We start from the raw sequence: 19,105 nt of genomic DNA on the forward strand, positions 1-19,105 counted from the left end.
GCGGCAGGAAGCGGCAGGAGGCACCAGGAAGCGGCAGGAAAGCGGCAAGGAGCGGCAGGAAGCGGCAGCAGGCGGCAGGAAGGCGGCAGGAAAGCGGCAGCAGGCGGCAGGGAGCCCAGCGGAGGCACAGCGCCCGTCCCCGCCGCCCCCCGTGGCCGCGCCTGCCCGCGGCGGGAGCGGGGAGCGGCCTGAGGCGGGGCGCGGAGGCGTTTGTGCCCGGCCTAAGGCGGGGAGCGCTGCCGTGGGAGACGAGGGAGGTTTGAAGAGAGATGCGGCCGGCGCGGGGGCCCGGCGGGATGGCGGGGATCCCCGGCGAGCTCAGCCTCATGGATAAAGGCGTTAAGAGGTGGGTGCGGCCGGGCCGGGGGGAGCGGAGGCCGCGGCGTGGGGCCGAGCTGACGGTGCGCGCCTCTCTCCGCAGCCTGCGGGATGTGTCCCTGAGCTCGGACCTGCACACGCTCAACGCCCACTGTAACCTCATCGCCAGGATCCAAGGGCTCGACCACCTCCGCAACCTGCAGCACTTGGATCTGTCATCAAACCAGATCCGCCGCATCGAGGGGCTCGGTTCCCTGGCTAAGCTGCGCACCCTGAGCTTGTCCTGTAACCTGCTGACCAAAGTGGAGGGTCTGAAATGTTTATTTCTGTCCGTTTAGCAAGTTACAAAGGTTTTCTAAGAGTCGTCCTAAAGTTTACTTCTGGAATGTTTGTATATAATTAGGGTTATACCAAGTTAGTATGGGTTAGTATGCTAACCATTTTATAATGTACATTTTAAGGTGAGTATATGTAGTCTTCGTGTTATCATCGCAAAATGCCTTGACTTAGAAGGAAGACCTGATTTTTGTATTATGATTATAGTTTAATATCATACTTGGTGGTTATGATCTTTAAAGGTTCACTTTGCAGGCTTTGAATTTGATGAAAGCAGAACATTCTTCTGAAAATCCTACTGTTTCTATTTTTTCCCTCATTTCGTTTAGGACTGGAAAAGCTCTTTAATTTAACTATGCTGAACTTGTCATATAATCGCATACATGATCTCTCTGGTAAGTGATGTTGCCGTGTGCTGTGCAATACAAAGCATTTGTCTCACTTTAATTTTGAACAACTTGACCAAGGGTATTTTGAGAGGTCCCTAGTGCTACAAGCGCCAATTCACTGAATAATTCTAATAAAGGTGGCAATTGCTGTTCTTGTAGCTTTAAAGTTTTTAACACCAAAGATTGTTCTGAACTAGAATTTATTCTTCTGTGTTTGGTGAGGCCACCTTTGTTCAGAAAGTCGTGCAGTAAACATTTCAGACTTACTTCCAAAATATTCGTATCTTTCATTTTTGTAGAACAAAAGTGCAACTTTACGTATGATATGGAAGTTCTTTTGTATATCTCTGTTGAAATGGTCAGTTGTTCTTATGATTTTGTGCTACAAAATCAAGAGAACCTGTAATGGGAAATTTAAAGAACGTTGGTAACGATTTTTTGTTAATAAGCTTGTGTTATAAAATGAAACTTCAAGGAAAGGTTTATTTTTACATGCTTTGTAACAGTCAGAGATTAATCTGTTTCTTTAAAGTTAGCTGTTCACTAGCTTAAGTGTTGTACTTTGTGGTAGAGTGGCATAGGTAATTAACATGGATACAAGGATATGGAGCAAGTGTTGTTCTCTCATTTCTAGTTATGATATATTATTTACTGAATGTTTTTCAACAAGATGCCATTTTTTCTAAACCCCATAGTCTAGGACTGTAACAGAAAATATTACATTGTGGTTGTTTGGTTTTTTCCCTGAAATTTCCAGGATTTCAATCCCTTCATGGAACCAAACATAAGATTAGCCACATTTACCTTCACAGCAACTGTGTAAGCAATATTAATCACTTACTTCAGTGCACAAAGGGGCTGCACTCTTTGACAAGCCTCACACTGGAAAGAAACGGAAAAGACAATCCAGTTTGTCACACAGCAGGTATGGATCTGATTCTATGTAGATACTTTGTGCTCAGTAGCTCGGTGATCTTCTTTAAGCTGTGAGCCGTTTCCTGAAGATTGCAAATTCATTCATAAACTGACCAGCCTGCAGAAATCTAAATTCTGTCAAATTAATTCATTTCCCATTTTAAAAAAATCCTCTTATTCTCCCCACGGCATATTCTCAAAATTGTAACTTGTATGGTTTGATAAGGCTCAGCATTTTCATTTGGCAGTCCAGAGGGCCACCAACATGATTAGAGGGATGGAGTACTTCTCCTATGAGAAAAGGCTGAGAGAATTGGGATTGTTCAGCCTGGAGAAGAGAAGGCTTCAGGATGACCTAATTGTGTCTTTGTAGTACCTGAGAGGAGTCCACAAGAAGGAAGGAGAGAGACTCTTTCCAAGGGCATGTAGTGACAGGACAAGGAGGAATGGCTTCAAACTGGAGTAGGTTTAGATTAGATTTTAGGAAAATATTCTTTACTCTGAAGGGTGGTGAGGCACTGGAACAGGTCGCCCAGAGTGGTTGTGGATACACCATCCCTGGAAGTGTTCACAGCTAGGTGGGATGTAGCTCTGAGCCACGTGGTCTAATGGAAGGACAGGAGTATTAATATTATAAGATGGAAAGGTGGAGAACTCAAAGAATGTACATAGAGATACTGAACTGTGTACACAGAGGGCAGGCCCAGGAAGTAGGTAGTCTGCTACTGATAGAGACCTCCAGAGAAAGGTCAGAAACAGTTAGCTTTTCCTCCTTTTCCCCCTGCATTGGTTAGCAGTGCCAGACTAGGATCCTCTGCAGTAATTAGCGTCATCCAAATAGGTGCCAGGTGTTTCACTAGGCAGCATGGAGACAAGTTGGAGAATGGATCTGGATAAATCACTTTCAGTGATTTAGAAGCCGTACAGCTTCTGGTTTGGGGGTCAGTATTTCAGGCTATTAAAATGTTACACTCTAAGTGCAAACAAGTTAAATTGTAGCATCCTATATTAGTGTTCATTTTTTTTATTTTCTTTGTGTGTAAGAGGGGAAAATCTCTTACAGGAAGGTGGAAGTGGAGGATTGATGCTTTTGCAAGAGTTAAAAGATAATTTTGTTACAAAGAGTAGGACAGTAGGAATTACAACAATACAAATAGCAACCATATAATGAGCATACAGCTGATACAGGTGTAATATATGTACAGTTCAAAAGAAACATCAGAGGTAATTGAGTAAAGCCAAATAAGGGTTTAGGTAATGTTTTTTAATGTACTCATCATGTTTTACAGATATATTCAGGCACTAAAGTTATCTGATTAACTTTAAGCATGCCGCTGGTTTCCTTCTGCAAATATTTACATCAATGTCTGTGGTAGCACCTTCAAAACTGCAGTGTTCAGCAGTCCAAATTCTAATAAACTAAAAAGGCTAACTTCAGTGCTTTACAGTTTCATAATGCCTTATTTCATTCACTGACAAAGGATGAAGTTGTCTAAGCCCTTTCAGAACTTGCTTTTCCATTACATTTGACTGCCCTTCTTGGTACAACTTTTTGGGTGCAGTAGGCTGATATTGAAAGGTTGTCTGTGTAATTGCAGTGTGCTGATGGTGGCTGGGAAACCTCTGTGCAGATCAGGACTAGGCAGGCAGCTTCCCAGCTGATTTAATTTGTAATGTTGTCTGTTGAAGGCCTTGAGTGCGGAAAGGTGATTTTTCTAGAGCACTCACTACTTTTTTTCTTACATTAAAAATGCAATTAATCATTTAAGATGACAAAGTACCGAAAGTACACCAGGCATCTCCTTGGGAGGTTGATTTCAATTTAAATGTGGTCTTTTTCTCAAGGTTATAGAGAAACTGTTCTTCAGTCATTGCACCAGCTAAGAGCTCTAGATGGAATAAATATTTCTGGTGAATCAGTGGACCTGGCAGAAGAAAACTGTTCAGATTTGCAGTGTTTAGAAGACATTTTGTCCTCTTTGGTTTCATCTGGATGCCCTTCTTCCCAAGAGCAGGTGCCATAGTTTGTGTGTACTGGTTTTAAAATTGACACATTCTATTTTTATATTGCATGCAGCATACCAACGCTACGAGAGTTGTCTTTTCTTCTGACAGAACAATGTTCCCTTACTGCTGGCCACACCGCACATCGACCAGGCACTGGCTCAGTTCCGGCAGCGTACAAGGGTTCCTGTGCAAGGTGCCACCAGCTCCTCCACAGAGCTTGTCTCATCTTCTGACCCTGAGAAGACCCAGCTTGATAAAATACACAGTGAGATGAGGATGAAGAGAATAGAAGAGCAGATTTTAGAGATACTGCAAAAGGTGATTTATTTTTTTTTTCCTGTGATTTCACAGCAAGTTTTGGTTGTAAGATAAGGTGCACCTTTCTGATAATGAAAAATTTGATAAACCAGACTGGAGCATTTCTGCTGGTTTGTATGGGTTGACTGTGCTAATGTGTTCCTAACCGTTTTGAGAAGCTGGAAATAAAATAAAAAAAAGTCTTTAAAACTGAAGATTGCACTTTGTATCATTAATCATTCCATATAGGATAAAAGCCATCATGTATGGGACTAGCAGAGCTATCTGATCATGTTATATTAGAAAATGCTGCTTCTCTTTTTATCCTGAAACCATCAATATAATAACTGAACCAGAGTAAAACATCAAATGCGCTGAAGTGCCTGGATTATACAGTTGGTGAAAATTAATTTCACCAATAGGTTAACTTGGTCTCGTATATTCATCATGTTTTATAGTTTGTGTTGTTAACATAGGTAACATAAGTTTGTCAAGTTTGTTTGGTAGTGGTGTTTGCAAGGCTTTTTTGGTTTTAAGTGCTGTGTTTGTTTTACATTTTTCACCAACTGCCTAAGGATTTTACCAAACTTCAGGTATTCCAGGTGGAAACAACTATATGTTCTCAAGCATCCAGGGTTTACTTTAGCTTTAAAACAACAAGATATTTCAGCAAGGAGGGAAGGTATTGGAAAGGTAAAGAACTGGAAGCAACTGTTCAGGTTTTGTCGAAGTTATTTTGTGTGAACTTTTTTAAAAGTATAAAAATAGCACCTGAATAAGTGTTAAAAATTAGCCAATCAGAAATTGCAAAATTTTTATCTATAACTTTGATTTCTTCTTAGGTATCTGATAGTTCCAAACAAGAAGCTGCTCCAAGTGCTCTCAAAGCTAAGAGAGACACAGATCCAACCTCTGAGAGTGAAAATGAGAGTGGAAAAGAGAACAGCAGAAAGGTCATGAAAGGAAGCAAGATCCCCACTTACCGTAAAACTGCCTTATCTACAAAAGGCCATGCAAGTCATCTAAAGAAGAAAATAACTGACAGGTATCCCAGTGTTTACTATATAAAGCCAAAATGAATTAAGCTGAATGTTGTCTGCATGAACCTACTTTTAACTTGAAACATTTCACTGAAAGTGGTAGGTTGAGTAAATCAGCTCATTTAATTGTTCCCCAAAAATGAATAGCTACTGAGGCTTCATTCAGTTGTTTCTCCATATAAGCTGTTTCTTTCTTCAGGTGAGAAGGAAATTGAATTGAAGATTCCAAAACAAACACTTTAAGAATCCTAACAGCTTATATTTCCATCCATATTTGAAATCGTTGTGACAAAAGAATTCTCCACAGATGGAACTGAGTAATTAAAAAATAAAAGATTCATGCTGTCAGAACAATGGTCAAGAATGTATATCCTTGATGAAGCTGAGGAGACCATAGGGATTTGTTTGATTCATATAGTAAATATCAGAAGTGATGAGTAGAAGACAATACAAATTGGAATATATTTGTTCAGTCAGCCACTGCAGCTCTACAGCTACTCTATTCTTATGAAATTACTTCATGTCTATGTGATCGTGATACGGTGTTAGGTAGTATCTACTAGCTTTAAGTATCTTTTTAGAGCTGAATATTTTAATTTAGCTGTTTCTGTGGTCTGATTGCAAATTATTTTCTAAATGGTTTTGAACTCTCTAGTATGCAGCTGCTGCACAGAACTGTAAATTTTTTTTCATTTAAAAGTGTCTGAATCTGCTGTTACTGTTTAAACTTTGCATATAGGGAAGAGAAGAAGAGTTACTTGAAGTGTCCATGCTCCTGTCAGAAAGACTCTCATTTTGAAATAGTGGGAAGAAAAGCTGAAATACTGGCTGTAAGACAAAGCAATATGGAAAAAGTAGAAGAGTGTAATTCAAATCCCACAGAGGAATCAACATACCGAGTAGGTTTTGCATAATTTCAAGTTAAATATGAGTATATCTTCATCTGAAGCCAAACTACATATGTCTCCTGGTCAAACTAAAACTGAAGGTGACAAAAAAATTGCACGTAGATATTAAAAGTATCGAAAATAGTGGAGTTCTTGTAGTTTCAACTGAGAGAGGATGTATTTAATTTCACTTTTATGGGAGTTTTTGGCCTGGTCGCTTGCACTTTCTCCTGTCATCCATGAATTCCAGAAAGACAAAAAAGTCTTGTTCTACAATTATAAATATAATTTGTCATTTTTGTCTATGCTAGAATGTTTCCTAGTAAGTTGATGCTTATCACATTCTTGCTAAGGCACTGATTCAAGAACTGGATCAGGAGAAAGAAAGGAGGTGGAAAGCAGAGCAAGCAGAGAAGAAATTATTAGAGCATGTCAGTGAGCTACAGAAGCATGCAAAAGAAGAAAAGAATATTCAGAGTATGACTATATACACTACAGACAGGTAGGGAAACAATGCTACAGTCTAAGAGTTTGTTACAGGCTTTTTTTTTTAAAGTTTCCAGTAATTCATTTTGTGGACTTCAGAATTAAGGACAGCTTTAAACAATAAACTTGGAAAATAAGGCATCAAGAAGTAGTGCTAGAATTTCTCTCGGTATTACCTAGTGAAATTCCCTACTGCAGCTTTCTTCTTGTTCTTGTCATAGAATAATATCAGTATGCCACCTTACTCCATTTCTAGCCATTACTTTCCAAACAATCTGTATCATAAATGTACCTTCAGTTCAAGCTCTATTAGCTGTCCCTTATCAAACTTCAGCCTTCTGTGTCCCAGTCTCCCTTTCCACACATACCTAGAGCGTTCTTTGCATTTTTCTGCACAGTACATTAGAACCAAAATGTTTCTGGCAGGCTGGAGTTGGCAAGGGATTGTGCAGGGCAGGCCTAGCACATCTTTAGAGAGGTGGTTGTCACCATCCTTGTGTGTTCTGAGCAGCAGCCTTTTCTTTTGAAAGATCTCCTTATTTTTGGAGATGTCTGCTCTATTTGTCTTTTTCTTAACTGCATTGTATTTATTAAAGCCACATATTTTTTCTTTTAGGAAAAACCAAGCCACATGCTTCCTGAGTTACCATCCATGACTGACTGTGAATATTTACCCTTTCTCCCTTTTTGTTTTAGGTTCACTTTCAACCTTTATTTTATACCCATCCACATTTATACCATCTTCTGTAAGGGGCTTATAATGTTCCTGTAAAGCAAAGTAATACTGGAATGTTATTTCCTAAAAGATGTATCTATGAGGTTGTCTCCATGTCAGGTTTTTTAAAATGAATCCATACAGTAATAATACACATGACTTAAGTAATAGTTTATATCTCTTTAAAGTTTATTTTGACAATGCTATAAATAGTAAAACTCAGTAAAAAAACAAGATATGTTGCTAAAACAGCTACTAATGCCTTTTTCACAATGTATTTGGCATCAAACTTAAAAATAAAATGGTTAGAATACAACTTTAGTGTGTTTATTCTCAGGTTAAAGGAATTGGTAATGAAAGAGAGAGATGCCAAAGCAAGACTGAAAGCAGATGTCCAACAGTTGAAAGGTGAGACTGAAAGACTTACTAATGAGCTAAATCAGGCAAGAAATAAAGAAGCAGAATATCAGAAGGCCATGCGAGCTTTAGAAGAAACACTGTCCAAGATGGAGACACAGAGACTGCAGCAGCGAGCAGTAGAGGTAAATATTTTTCATGAGTAAATAATGCAACAGGGTGACCATTTTAATTGTCAGTTAATGTATTTTTAAATCGTGGCCTTAAGATAAAGGAGAACATGTATTTATGTACTTAACACTGAGAGCTGATATTTTCTGAAAATACAGAGTGACAAAGACAAGTTTTTAAAGTTGCTAAAATCAATACACATTTTACTGCTGGGATGGAAATCTGGTGGTTATGTTTGTTTTGCTGATCTAAAGAATTAGATGCTTTTAATTGTAGCCAGAACAAAACAGTAATTGCTGAGAATGTTATAGATTCTGGTTAGTTTGTGTGATGTTTTGTGTTTGGTTGGTTTTGTTTTTACTGGAGCTGGAGAAGATAATGATGCTTTTATTGTCAGAGGCACTTTTTTGAGTATACAAATATTTAAGATCAAGAGGCTGGACCAGATACTGCCACTCTTTCTTTCTGAAAAATTAATTGCTGAATTTTCAGTGTCTTCCAATATCTATTCCTTTTGTTCATATTCCTGTGTTAGTCCATTCCTGTGTCACTGAACTTAGAGAAAATTAATCTTAACACATCCATCCTGAAAAGTCTTTGAACTGACGGTGTGGTGCTCTAGGAAGTGTTGTTGTTCAGGTTCCCTGGAAGGAATGGGAATCAGGGAGTGTATTGACAGATAAACTGCAAAGTACCATCCAAGACACCCTCTACTTTTTTGCCTCTCCTGTTTGGGCGCTTGAGTGGCTCTTCCATTTCTTCCTTAGCTGTAGATACCCTGAGGCTATTATGGAATCTAGAAGTGACCTTCAGTTTAGATCTACAAGCCTTTCAGTTTGAAAAGTACTAAATTTAGTGATTTGGAGAACAGGAGAGTGGAATTTGCACATGTGTGTGTGATTTTTTCTATCCTATAAGAATGGAAACACCTTATTGATGTATGAGGCTTTTATTTTTCCTTCAATGAGTTTGTAGAAATAAGTCATCTCTTTTGGGTAGGAACATTGTTTTTATTAAGGGAAGGTCTTTGTTCATGTCTTTAAGATCCTGTAGCAAATATTCCTTAACAATTATGTTTCAAAGAATAATCATGATGCTTTCAAAATTATGTTTCGTGAATAATCATGAAACTCCCAAAATTCCAAGATTAAGAAATTCCAGAATATTTCATAGAGCTTTCTCATTGCACATCCTGGCAATTACTTTCAGTGATAAACTATGGGTTCTCCACCATACATTATGGAGCCACCACTGTTTAAGGCCTTCTGTCAGCATTGCTAGATGACTTCTTGAAGGGATTCAAGATGAGCAAATTTACTGTGCATCTAAATGTGTACCCTATTCCCTTGTTCTTCCTTGACATTTTTTGTCAAAATGTGTTCTTGCTTAACATTTTTAAAGTGCTTCAATTTAGGAGAGAATTGCTTCTCTTCTTACATAAAACAAAGGAATACAGTGTGGTGTGTCTGAAAGTTACTCATTAAACTATTCATGAAAAGGCTTAACATGTAGAACATAAGAATTTAGCCTTCTGAAGTGTCCTGATTTTGAATTACCATTTAATGAGTAATCAAAACCTTTTTTATAACGTTTTTCATGTCATTTTTCTTCATGTTGAATCAGAAAAGTGTTTTGTATTTAAAAGGCTTAAGTCTGTAAGAAAGAACTACTCATAAAAGCTTGCATCAAATGGAAAAAGTGGAGTATGCCACCTGGTGTTTATACCGATTCTACTTTTTTTGTAAAATCATTAGAAAGCAGCTCTGTTCAGCAACTGTACAAATCAGAAAGATGGAGATTTTTACAAAAGTGGAATTAAAAAAATGAAGTTAATGTTGAATGCATCTAAAATGTTTTGTTTGAAACTAATACAAGTATTACAATAAGGGAGTTTCTAATTGAGGAACTCGTTCTGCCAATGCCCTTCTTCCACTTCTGCAGGACACTTTGAAGTTCTTTACAAATCAAGTAAATGCCCTTGGTTCTTTACTAAAGTTGCTTTTGGAGTTGTAGGAAGTTAAGACTTTATTTTAAACATCTTGTCTTCAATTTCTTCAAGTATTACAACATAAGAAGAAGGAAAAAAAAAAAAAACCAAAAAAAAAAAACAAAACAAAAAAAAAACAAACCCCAAACAAAAAACTGTTAGAAAGCACCTGTTCCTTTGTGTTCTAGTATAAAACATGAAGACTAATTACAGTTTTAAAATCTTGCTCTTGTCATTATGACACAGATGAAACAGGTGCAAGAAGCAGAGCTTAAAGCATCAGCAAATGAAAGAGAAGTGCAGTTACTTAGAATATCCGTCCGACAACAGAAGGAGAAGGTAAAACAGCTACATGAGCTTCTTGTATTAAGAGAGCAAGAGCAAAGGTATGAAGTCATTATTTTCCTATCATAATTTAATAGAGATACTTGTGCTACCAATACATTTTGTTTAAATCTGTTCTAAAGTACAGATGTGTTTTTGTTTGAGTTTGGTTTGTTTTGGTATTTTGATTAGTGGGAGAGATGGTCTTTGAAAAAATGTAGATGTCTTTTTCTTGCTCATTTAAGAATATCTTGTAGATTCCTGACTCAGAAATTCATGTCGGCAACTTCCAGCCTTTCATGTGAGAAGTCCTTGTCCCATGGCTGAATTCTTTATTTTAACTACTTGATCTGTGATCCAGGAATAATCAGACAAAAATAAAATTGTATTTGAATTACTGTGTGAAGAGCTGCATATGCTACAATAACACAAAGTGTTCCAAAAAATCAGTAAGCTTCTGCAGTATCTTGCTTGTTAGGCAGAGAGTGAGTTGAGTGAGTGAGCCTGGCTGTTTTCCTCTTTGAAAATTTCCTTTTTTTGGAGAATACTTGAGCTAATACACTCAAATTTGTGTATAATCTGTATCAGGAAGTACCATGAAGTATAGTATTATATAAGGAAGGTTATTAATAAAATAAGCTGGTTAAATTTGCTAAATCTTACAAGGGAAAATGTATTCCGATACCAATAAAATTGCAGGCTTAGAAGGGAAGAATCTTACAGCTTTGTTTTGAGAACTTCCAATAATTACCTCATAAAGCTTCAAAAGATATAACATAAAGGACAGTGGATATTTTAATTTATTTTTTTTCTTTAAAGTAGATGAACAGAGTATTGTTGAAGTACAGGATACATTTGCTTCAACATTGTCCTTTTAGGTCCCTGTTGCTGCTGCTTTTCAGGTTTTGGGTCTGAGTGAACAGCAGCAGTTGTTGGTGAGGGTGAAAGGAATGACTGACTGCAAAAAAGGGTGTCTGCCTGTACAGGGCTTTTCTCTGATTCCAGTGTCACTTTCAGATATTTGTTAACAGCAAAGCAAACAAGTGCTAAATCACAGCAAAAGCACAATTGAACAATACAAATGTTTGAATTAAAAAGTAAGGATATTCTTTTGGGTGTTTTTAAGAGTAGTCATCAGAATTTTCCTCATGCCAGGGCCATTGTCAGAGAAGACTGAAGGCTGTCATATGAAGGAATTTATCCCATTTATAATGTAATACATTATCCTTGTTCAGTAAGACGAAGGAAATGAATTAAAACAGCATTGTCAGATCTTGCTGTTCATGTCTCAAGTGTATGCTTGGTAATTTCAGGAAAGAATTTGGAACCCGAGTTGCTTTAAATGGACCTGAATTTCAAGAGGCTTTGTCAAAAGAAGTGGCTAAAGAGGAGCAGAGGCATGAACAGCATGTTAGAGAATTGCAGGAAAAAATTAACATGTCAAACCAGAAGTACAGAGAGTTAGAGGATGAATTTCGTTTAGCTTTAACTATCGAAGCAAATAGGTTTAAAGAGGTAAGACTGAGACTCATCTCACACTAGCTGGGGTTTTAGTTCTCTTAAATTTGTTTGATTTGGGTGGATATTCTGGGTGTGGGGTTTTTTCTGTTTTGTTGGGTTGGTTTTTTATCCCTATGATCTTTGCTCCAAGGATTCATGCAAAAATAATGGTAGAGAGGTTTGAAATACCAGTGGTTAGAACAACGATAGCAAATGCCAATACTCAAAACCTCCAGTATTTTTGTTCATATGTAGAACTTAATCAAAACAAATTTTAAAATTCCCTTCTGTCTGATGTTATTAATTTCTTCTAAAATATGTTGACCTTCAATTATTATATATCCAATTACAGTATAACTTCTCCTTTGGTTTGTATTTTGATAAGGCTAGTGTTAAATATATATACAAGTGCATTTAATAATATAGTTCCTTATTGTGTAAATTTTCAAAATTGAATTTTGTATATACATTTTGAAACTCAAATTCAAAACTTGCTTGCTAAATCTCTTAGAAAATTTATTTCTGTAGCTAGTATTTACATTTTTTATATGTTAAATAAAATATAAAATGCTTCTCCTTAAACTTGGTTTTCTTTGTTTTAAATAAGTTTTAAGTAGATGGGAGAAGAGGGAAAAGAAGAGACGGGGTTTTACCCTTCAAATCTTCCTGTTGCAAGGAAAAAAAGGCTTGAGTTAACTTTGTCCTTCTTTTGGGATTTTAATGTCAATTGTAACAATGAGATGAAATCTAGTTCCAAGTATGATTTTTCTGCTCTGCTTCCCATCCACCCATGATTTTTTTTTCTGTGCGTGTTTTATTCGTTTGTTTGTTTGGGTTTTTTTGCTATGCTTTGTTGGCCTTGAGGGTTTTTTTACAAATATGTCGCTGGGTGGAACCAGTTTTTCAAGTTGAAGTTTCACAACAAACCAAGAGAAAACTGGTTTCAGATCTTCACTAATTTCATATACAGTTGATGAATTTCTGTGTCTTCACTTGTAATTCAAATGTCACTTGTGTTTATATATACAAATGTCACTTGTGTTTTTTCCCAAATGTTAGCATTTTTCAAGTCTTGTCTTATAAAATTTTAGGTAAAACAGGGTTTTGAAAAAGTTTCTGCTGATCTAGTTGAACACAAACAAGCCCTGTTTGAGCTGGAACAAAGAGAAAAATATATGGCAAGTCTGATCCAAGACCTGACAAATTTAGTGGAAGAACAGAAAGCAAAAATTGCAGAATTAACAAAATCAAATGAAGAAGCTACAACAAACCTAAAGGTATTTGTTTCAAAACATTTCCACTACGTAGGTATTTTTTGTGATGTTTCATTTATAAAAGTTAGTGGTTCCATACAAGCTTGATTAACTGAAAGACACAGGTTTCTGTTTCACTGAAACCCAGTAGTGCACATCAGGCTTTATTCTTACATCTTGCACTTCTCATAAACACTGCTCCTCATATAGAAAAATGTTGACTCCTTCATGTTTTGGAAAGCGCCTTCCTTGTCCTGTGAGTAGTAGCAGTTTGTATATATCACTTGGTCAATCAGAACTGCTTTAATAGCTCTGACCCCTTGCAAAGTCAAAGAAATGGAACATACTTCTGCATTGGTCACTGTATACGAAATAAAAACGTAATTGAACAAATAATGCTGTGTAGTTATTACCAGCTTAGGATCTCCTAGTTGTATAATATTAGAAGCATTATTCATTATCTGCTAGTTGTCAAATTTTAATCTTAAATACTGTGGGCACAGTTGCTTTGTGGTACCACATTCTAGTACTATTCTATCACCCATAAATATTTTTTTAAAATCTTAAGGACATAACTTTTGAATGGTTGTGTGGTCCAGTCCAGCTGTGTGCTAAAACTTGGGTGCAGTACAACCCCTGCACAGCTGTTTCTAATTTCCTCTCTACATGTTGTTGTTCTTAGGGTGCCCAAACATTTTGCTGTTGTACAGAGCAGGATTCTCCCGGTCAGTGATGCTTTTAAGAACAAAATTGTAAAATACCTATAATAAATAGCTGTAATCTGTAAAACAATAAGCAGCTTGGATAATTTAAGATACACATTTATCAATGGAAGTGAGAGTACATCCCAGCTTCTGTGTTCTTCTGATTCAGTTTTTAATATCTTTATCTTTTGCTTTTCTTGACTTGTACATTTATAATTCTAAACAGGTTTTTATGATGACATTGATACTTTGGACTGGGTATTTAGAAGTTAGCTTTAAAGTTTTCTGGGATTGAAGTATGTCTATTTGAAGCAAACATTTGTGTTTCACAACTGGAATGAGACGGAGATAGAACCCCGAAAGCATGCAGAATATTTCTCAGTTCACTTAATTTGGTGTATATAAGGATTACTTTCCTAACCCCTTAGTACTGATTTGAAATTTTGAATAATGTTTTAAATGATCTTACTTACTATACTTACTTACTTACTTACTATAACATCTTTCCCCAATGTTTGTTTATACAGTGTCGAACTGGAGAACTTGAAACTGTGATTGAGGAGGACAAACAAAAGGCTGTTAAACTTGAACTTCTGAAAAAGGAAAATGGAAAACTTATTTCCCAGCTTACAGCCCAGGAATCTGTGATTGATGGATTAAAAATGGAAAGAAAAATATGGGGACAGGAGCTGGCAGAACAAGGTAAAATAGTGGGGTTCCCTCTTTTCCAGAAAAAATGGTGATGTTCAATATCTTATGTTTCAAATAAACACTCCAATATAGTTTTAATCATGACAGGGTCCTTGGATGCCTCCCTGATCTTATCCAGCTGTAAAGATGATGTGCAAAAAGAGATGTTCTGTGGCACATGGGCTGATACAGGATCTGTAACAGCAGCTGTGGGAGTCAGCTGTGAATACAGTTTATCTGTTTCCTGAAAATGAGAAAATGCCATAAAGTTGTACAAAGAACTTTTAAACATGAAACTAGAAAACCAAGGATCTGTAAATAATGTTATGTAATGCTTATTGTCTAGCAGTGAAGACTAATACGGAAATTTCAGTATATATCTTAAAACAGTGTTAAATGCTGGGATTAAAAAAGAACAAGTTTGGGCATTTTTCATTTTTTTCTATTCCTGACTCAGCACCACCTTGTGGTCTTTTTGGGGTCTCGAAGTATTATTGTCAACTATTTTTCAGAGAAGTTTTCAAAAAGGATAAAACACAGACCTTCAGTTCTGCATTTCCTCTTAAGTGTTACCTACCTATAGATTAAATCCCTACCGTGCTTCCAGTGGGCAAAACAGTCAATACTTTGGTTTGTAAAGTTCTTACCTTCACCTCCCCCAGCCCAATCTCCCAACATTCCAAATCCTGAAATCATCTATAAAATGAGTTGCTGTCATGTGAATATCCTGCTTTGTCCAGGAGCTCATCTTGCACAAGATCGGGGGAAACTGGAGGCAAAAATTGAAGTTTTAACAAATGAGATTGACACGTTAAAAAAGCAAAAGGAACAGGACAGTGATACCATAAAAATTAAAAACAAAATAGTGGATGATCAGACAGAAACAATTAGAAGACTAAAAGAAGTAAGTGCTATATCTGACAATTTGTGTGCTTAACTTTCACTGCAAGTCTTAATTTTAGCTATCAGAAAGCCTGTGATAAAAGTTGGGTCGGCACTCGTAGTTTTCCAAGTCACAAATCACAATCAGGCTGCTAGTGACAATTGATTTCACCTGAGAGCAGAAGAGGGCTTTTTATTAAATAGATGCACAGTAATGCTACTTTGAATCTCTCACTGAACTATATTTATGTACAAACTTTCTTCTCTTTGCCTTGCTTCAGTTTATTCTTGATAATGATTTTGAGAGAGATGAAACTAGTGTTCTTCCTGAGTGTTTAAAAGCAAAGGAGAAATAATTTTTAAAAGTTTGCTTCACATTCATTTTACAACATATATATTTTTCTTTCTCTTGTTCTTGTTAAACAGTATTTTGGCAGCAGAGGTAATATGTTTTGTCCAAATAATTCCATTTGTCTCATTTAGAGACTTAAAACTTTAGCTCCCTAATTAAAATTTTATGGCATGTTATATCAGACCTGGATTCATTACTCATTGTTACAGATTGTGAGATCAGTGACTTACATGTAAGTTGTTTATTTAACTTTTATATAGAATAAGAGTTCAAAACAACTTTTTTCTTATCTTGCTTTCAATTTCAGATTTATGTTTTGATGACTTTTCCTTAAATCAGGCTTCTTTCAGATGAAGATTAAGTAACTGATTATTACTTTACTCTGTGTTCTTCATATGTTCAAAAGAGTAAACTTTCATGTTCTTCTCTGCTTTATTCCATTGTAGACTAAACACACACTCTTACGGGGTAACAATAAAGTTAAGGGAGTTTATGTGTTCTAAAATATTTATCTTCTAAAGGGTTTACAAGAAAAAGATAAACAAATCAAAAAAAACCATGAAGAAAATCGAGAAGCTCAGAAATTGCTTCAAGTGCAGTTGGATGATAAAGCTGCTGAATGTGCAAAGCTAATGGAAAAATTAGAAAGGCAAAGTGAAAGAAAAGAGGAATTAATGCAGCTGCTAGAAGAAAAAGAAGTAGAACTTGAGGACATTAAGAATGCACACAGGTGATACATACAAATCATAATTTTTTGGGATCCTTGTATGCAACACTGCTCTGACGTTATCCTGTAGTCAGAGAGTACTCACTTGCTATTAAAACCCATAGAAATGAGGAAAAATGGAAGCATGAAAAATTTTCTGCCTTCATAAGAAGTCATATTTACATTTATTGTAAATATGTGCATTTTATTTTCAGTGCACTGAAAAAGAGGTGGCAAGGTAAAGGAGAGCTATTAAGCCAGCTGGAGGTGCAAGTTAAACAAATGAAGGAGAACTTTGATTTCAAAGAGAAGAAGCTGATTGAAGAGAGAAATAAAAGTCTTCAAACTCAAAGGTGAACACTTCAATAGTTTATTTTGTGACTACTCAGTTACCGTAGAGTTGCAGTATAATAACTGTGCAGAAATGCTCAGTTATGTGGTGAAAGAATGCATAATACCTTTTTAAATACTTGGTGAGCCCAGTTACAAACTGGGCTTAGAAGGAATTCTTGCTGTAGAGGTGACTTACTTCATGGAACTGGTATTGTTACAGCATTCAGCATCTGAACTTCTTCCTTTTCATTTTCTTTGAAAATAAACGCATACAATTGGTCTCATCCCATCAATTCAACCTGTCCCAATCCCTTCTGTAGAGCCTTCCTGCCCTCCAGCAGATCATCACTCCTGCCCAACTTGGTGTCCCTTAATCACTGTTTCAGTCTGTGACTGTTTCTAAATTAGCTGTCATTATTTTCCCATAGAAATAGCAAGATTTTTAATGTATTTTCTTGTTTCTCTTGTGCTGTCAATTTCTTTGATCAATTAATAGTTAAATACGAAATTAGACAGAAACAAATAATTTCATATGCTTCTGGAATGATGGACAAATTTGCTAGACTGATGCCTGTGATAAGTTTAGATTCTTACTGTGATTTTTTACTTTATTCTTTGGCCCCCTTCTCATGTTTTATTTCCTTCCTCTCAACTATTCTTGAGAAAATACCAGCTAGTTAATAAGACTGCATAAAAAGAAAAAAAAAAAAAAACAGAAACACAACAAATCAACAACAAACAACAATAAGAAAAAAGCCAAACAAAACAAACTACCTCAAATAGTCAGGTAGTATTGGGATTTGGAATTGTTAGAAGATCAATAGTGAAACTGAAATTTTTGTCCTAAATAATTCTGGTTTGTTTCAGAATTTTGTTGTAAATTAATTGTATAAATTTGCTTTGCTTTTTATTCCTACATATTTAAGAATTATCTCCTAAAAGTAAAATTTGCTTGGAGTTAAAGAAATGCTTCTTTACAGTGAAGGAGATACTTTCCTATTTCTGTGAGACACAGGCTCACAGGCTCTTCACAGGATCACACAGTTCATTCATTTCTTGGGAACCAGAAGTGTAAGGAGATGTTTGAAAACAGATGGAGTTTTTATTCATGTTGACAGTAGCAAGTCATAATTCTTCATATCCTATGCTAGAGATTAAATGCCTCTCCTTAGAGAATGCCAGAGGCCCTAAACTATAAAGCATAAAGCTAGAACTTATACTTGAGAAAAGAGGACACTTCTGATGTATAATTGTCTTCATGCTTAAGTTATTAAAACCTTATCAAAGGCAGAATTGGACAAAGCAAAATACTTCACTTGTTTGCAGGACTGTGATTTTTTTCCATTTTTTTTAGGATTGCTGTGCAAAAGCTTCATGAAATGGATAATGCTTTCAGAAAACAACTTGAGTCAGTGTTGGCAGCACATCAGGAAGAACTCTTGCACTTGAAAAATGAAAAGGAAAAACAAATTGAAGCAGCAAATGAAAAAGTAATTTTAATACTCAGTTTATACATATACTGTATTTGTATTTTTATTCTACAGTTGTTACAAGAGTGATGCTTGGAAGTCTCCTGTTTGAGTCTATCAGGTTGACTCTGAATGGAAACAGTCCTGGTTTAGTACTCAGTCTTTGCACAGCAAGAAAATCTCTAGACTTGTGCCATCACAATATTTTATATTGAAGCAAAGTAAAGCTCCATGCCATGCACCTAATATAAATCAATAGCTAAACATTTCCTTATGTGTACAAGCAAGAGTAATGATGACAATGCCAGATAATCCATTTAACTCACCTATGCCAACCTTAACTGTTACTGTTTTTGTCATCTACTGCATTCTTCCTTAACATGACAACTGGTGCTTTTTTTTTCCATTATAAGTTTTCCGGATTGATACAGTACTTGCTATCTCCTAGCAGATTAACACATTTTTTTAAAGAAAAAATTCTGCTGGTGCATCCAGCGTCAAGAGTAATGCATTGCATATTCAAACATAAACATATAATCCTTGCATTGGTTATCAGTGTTAAAAATTGCCCAGATTACATGGGGGTTTGTGAATTAAAAAAAGCAAGAATTCTACTTCATCTCTGTGTGCTCTTTTCAGGTCTACTCTGTTGAAGAAGAAATGCGAGAGCTTCTGCAAGAAATGGCAAACAATAAAAAAACAATGGAAAATAAAATACGACGACTTACACATGCATTGAATGATATTCAACAAGACTTTGAAGATTATTAATATTTATACTAAAAATGTATATTACACAGGCAGTTTCATCCACTACAAGGCACTTTTGTTTTCTAGAGAAATAAGCCTTTGTTGTATATTTTGATGGTTCAGGGAGCAGAGAAATATTTTTACATTATTTTCATAATAAATAGTTATTTCTAACCTTTGGTTATTTTTAACTGCTGCAAAATGGGTCAAAACATGTATAGATGAAAAGCATCATAT

The 19,105-nt window shown here is 36.2% G+C and overlaps 1 protein-coding gene across 1 annotated transcript; it reads left to right on the forward strand.

Annotated features, from left to right (window-relative positions):
- The first annotated feature begins 251 nt into the window (after positions 1–251).
- LRRCC1 (leucine rich repeat and coiled-coil centrosomal protein 1) lies at positions 252–19,015 on the forward strand. The gene is made up of 19 exons (XM_066332878.1): positions 252–346; positions 422–627; positions 984–1,049; positions 1,801–1,968; positions 3,804–3,973; positions 4,074–4,283; positions 5,105–5,307; positions 6,042–6,201; positions 6,543–6,691; positions 7,728–7,932; positions 10,152–10,291; positions 11,543–11,744; positions 12,821–13,006; positions 14,214–14,388; positions 15,117–15,280; positions 16,132–16,340; positions 16,532–16,669; positions 18,004–18,139; positions 18,758–19,015. The coding sequence occupies exons 1-19, from the start codon at positions 270–272 to the stop codon at positions 18,887–18,889; spliced, it is 3,096 nt and encodes a 1,031-aa protein (XP_066188975.1). The 5' UTR covers positions 252–269; the 3' UTR covers positions 18,890–19,015.
- Positions 19,016–19,105: the final 90 nt, after the last annotated feature.

This window comes from Sylvia atricapilla, chromosome 1 (assembly GCF_009819655.1).
Source record: "Sylvia atricapilla isolate bSylAtr1 chromosome 1, bSylAtr1.pri, whole genome shotgun sequence".
Classification (NCBI taxonomy): domain Eukaryota; kingdom Metazoa; phylum Chordata; class Aves; order Passeriformes; family Sylviidae; genus Sylvia; species Sylvia atricapilla.

Coding starts and splice junctions, on each gene's coding strand:
- LRRCC1 (XM_066332878.1), top strand. CDS start 270: ATGCGGCCGGCGCGGGGGCCCGGCGGGATGGCGGGGATCCCCGGCGAG. Junction 3,974..4,073: donor GCCCTTCTTCCCAAGAGCAG/GTGCCATAGTTT, acceptor TTCTTCTGACAG/AACAATGTTCCCTTACTGCT. Junction 6,692..7,727: donor ACTATATACACTACAGACAG/GTAGGGAAACAA, acceptor GTTTATTCTCAG/GTTAAAGGAATTGGTAATGA.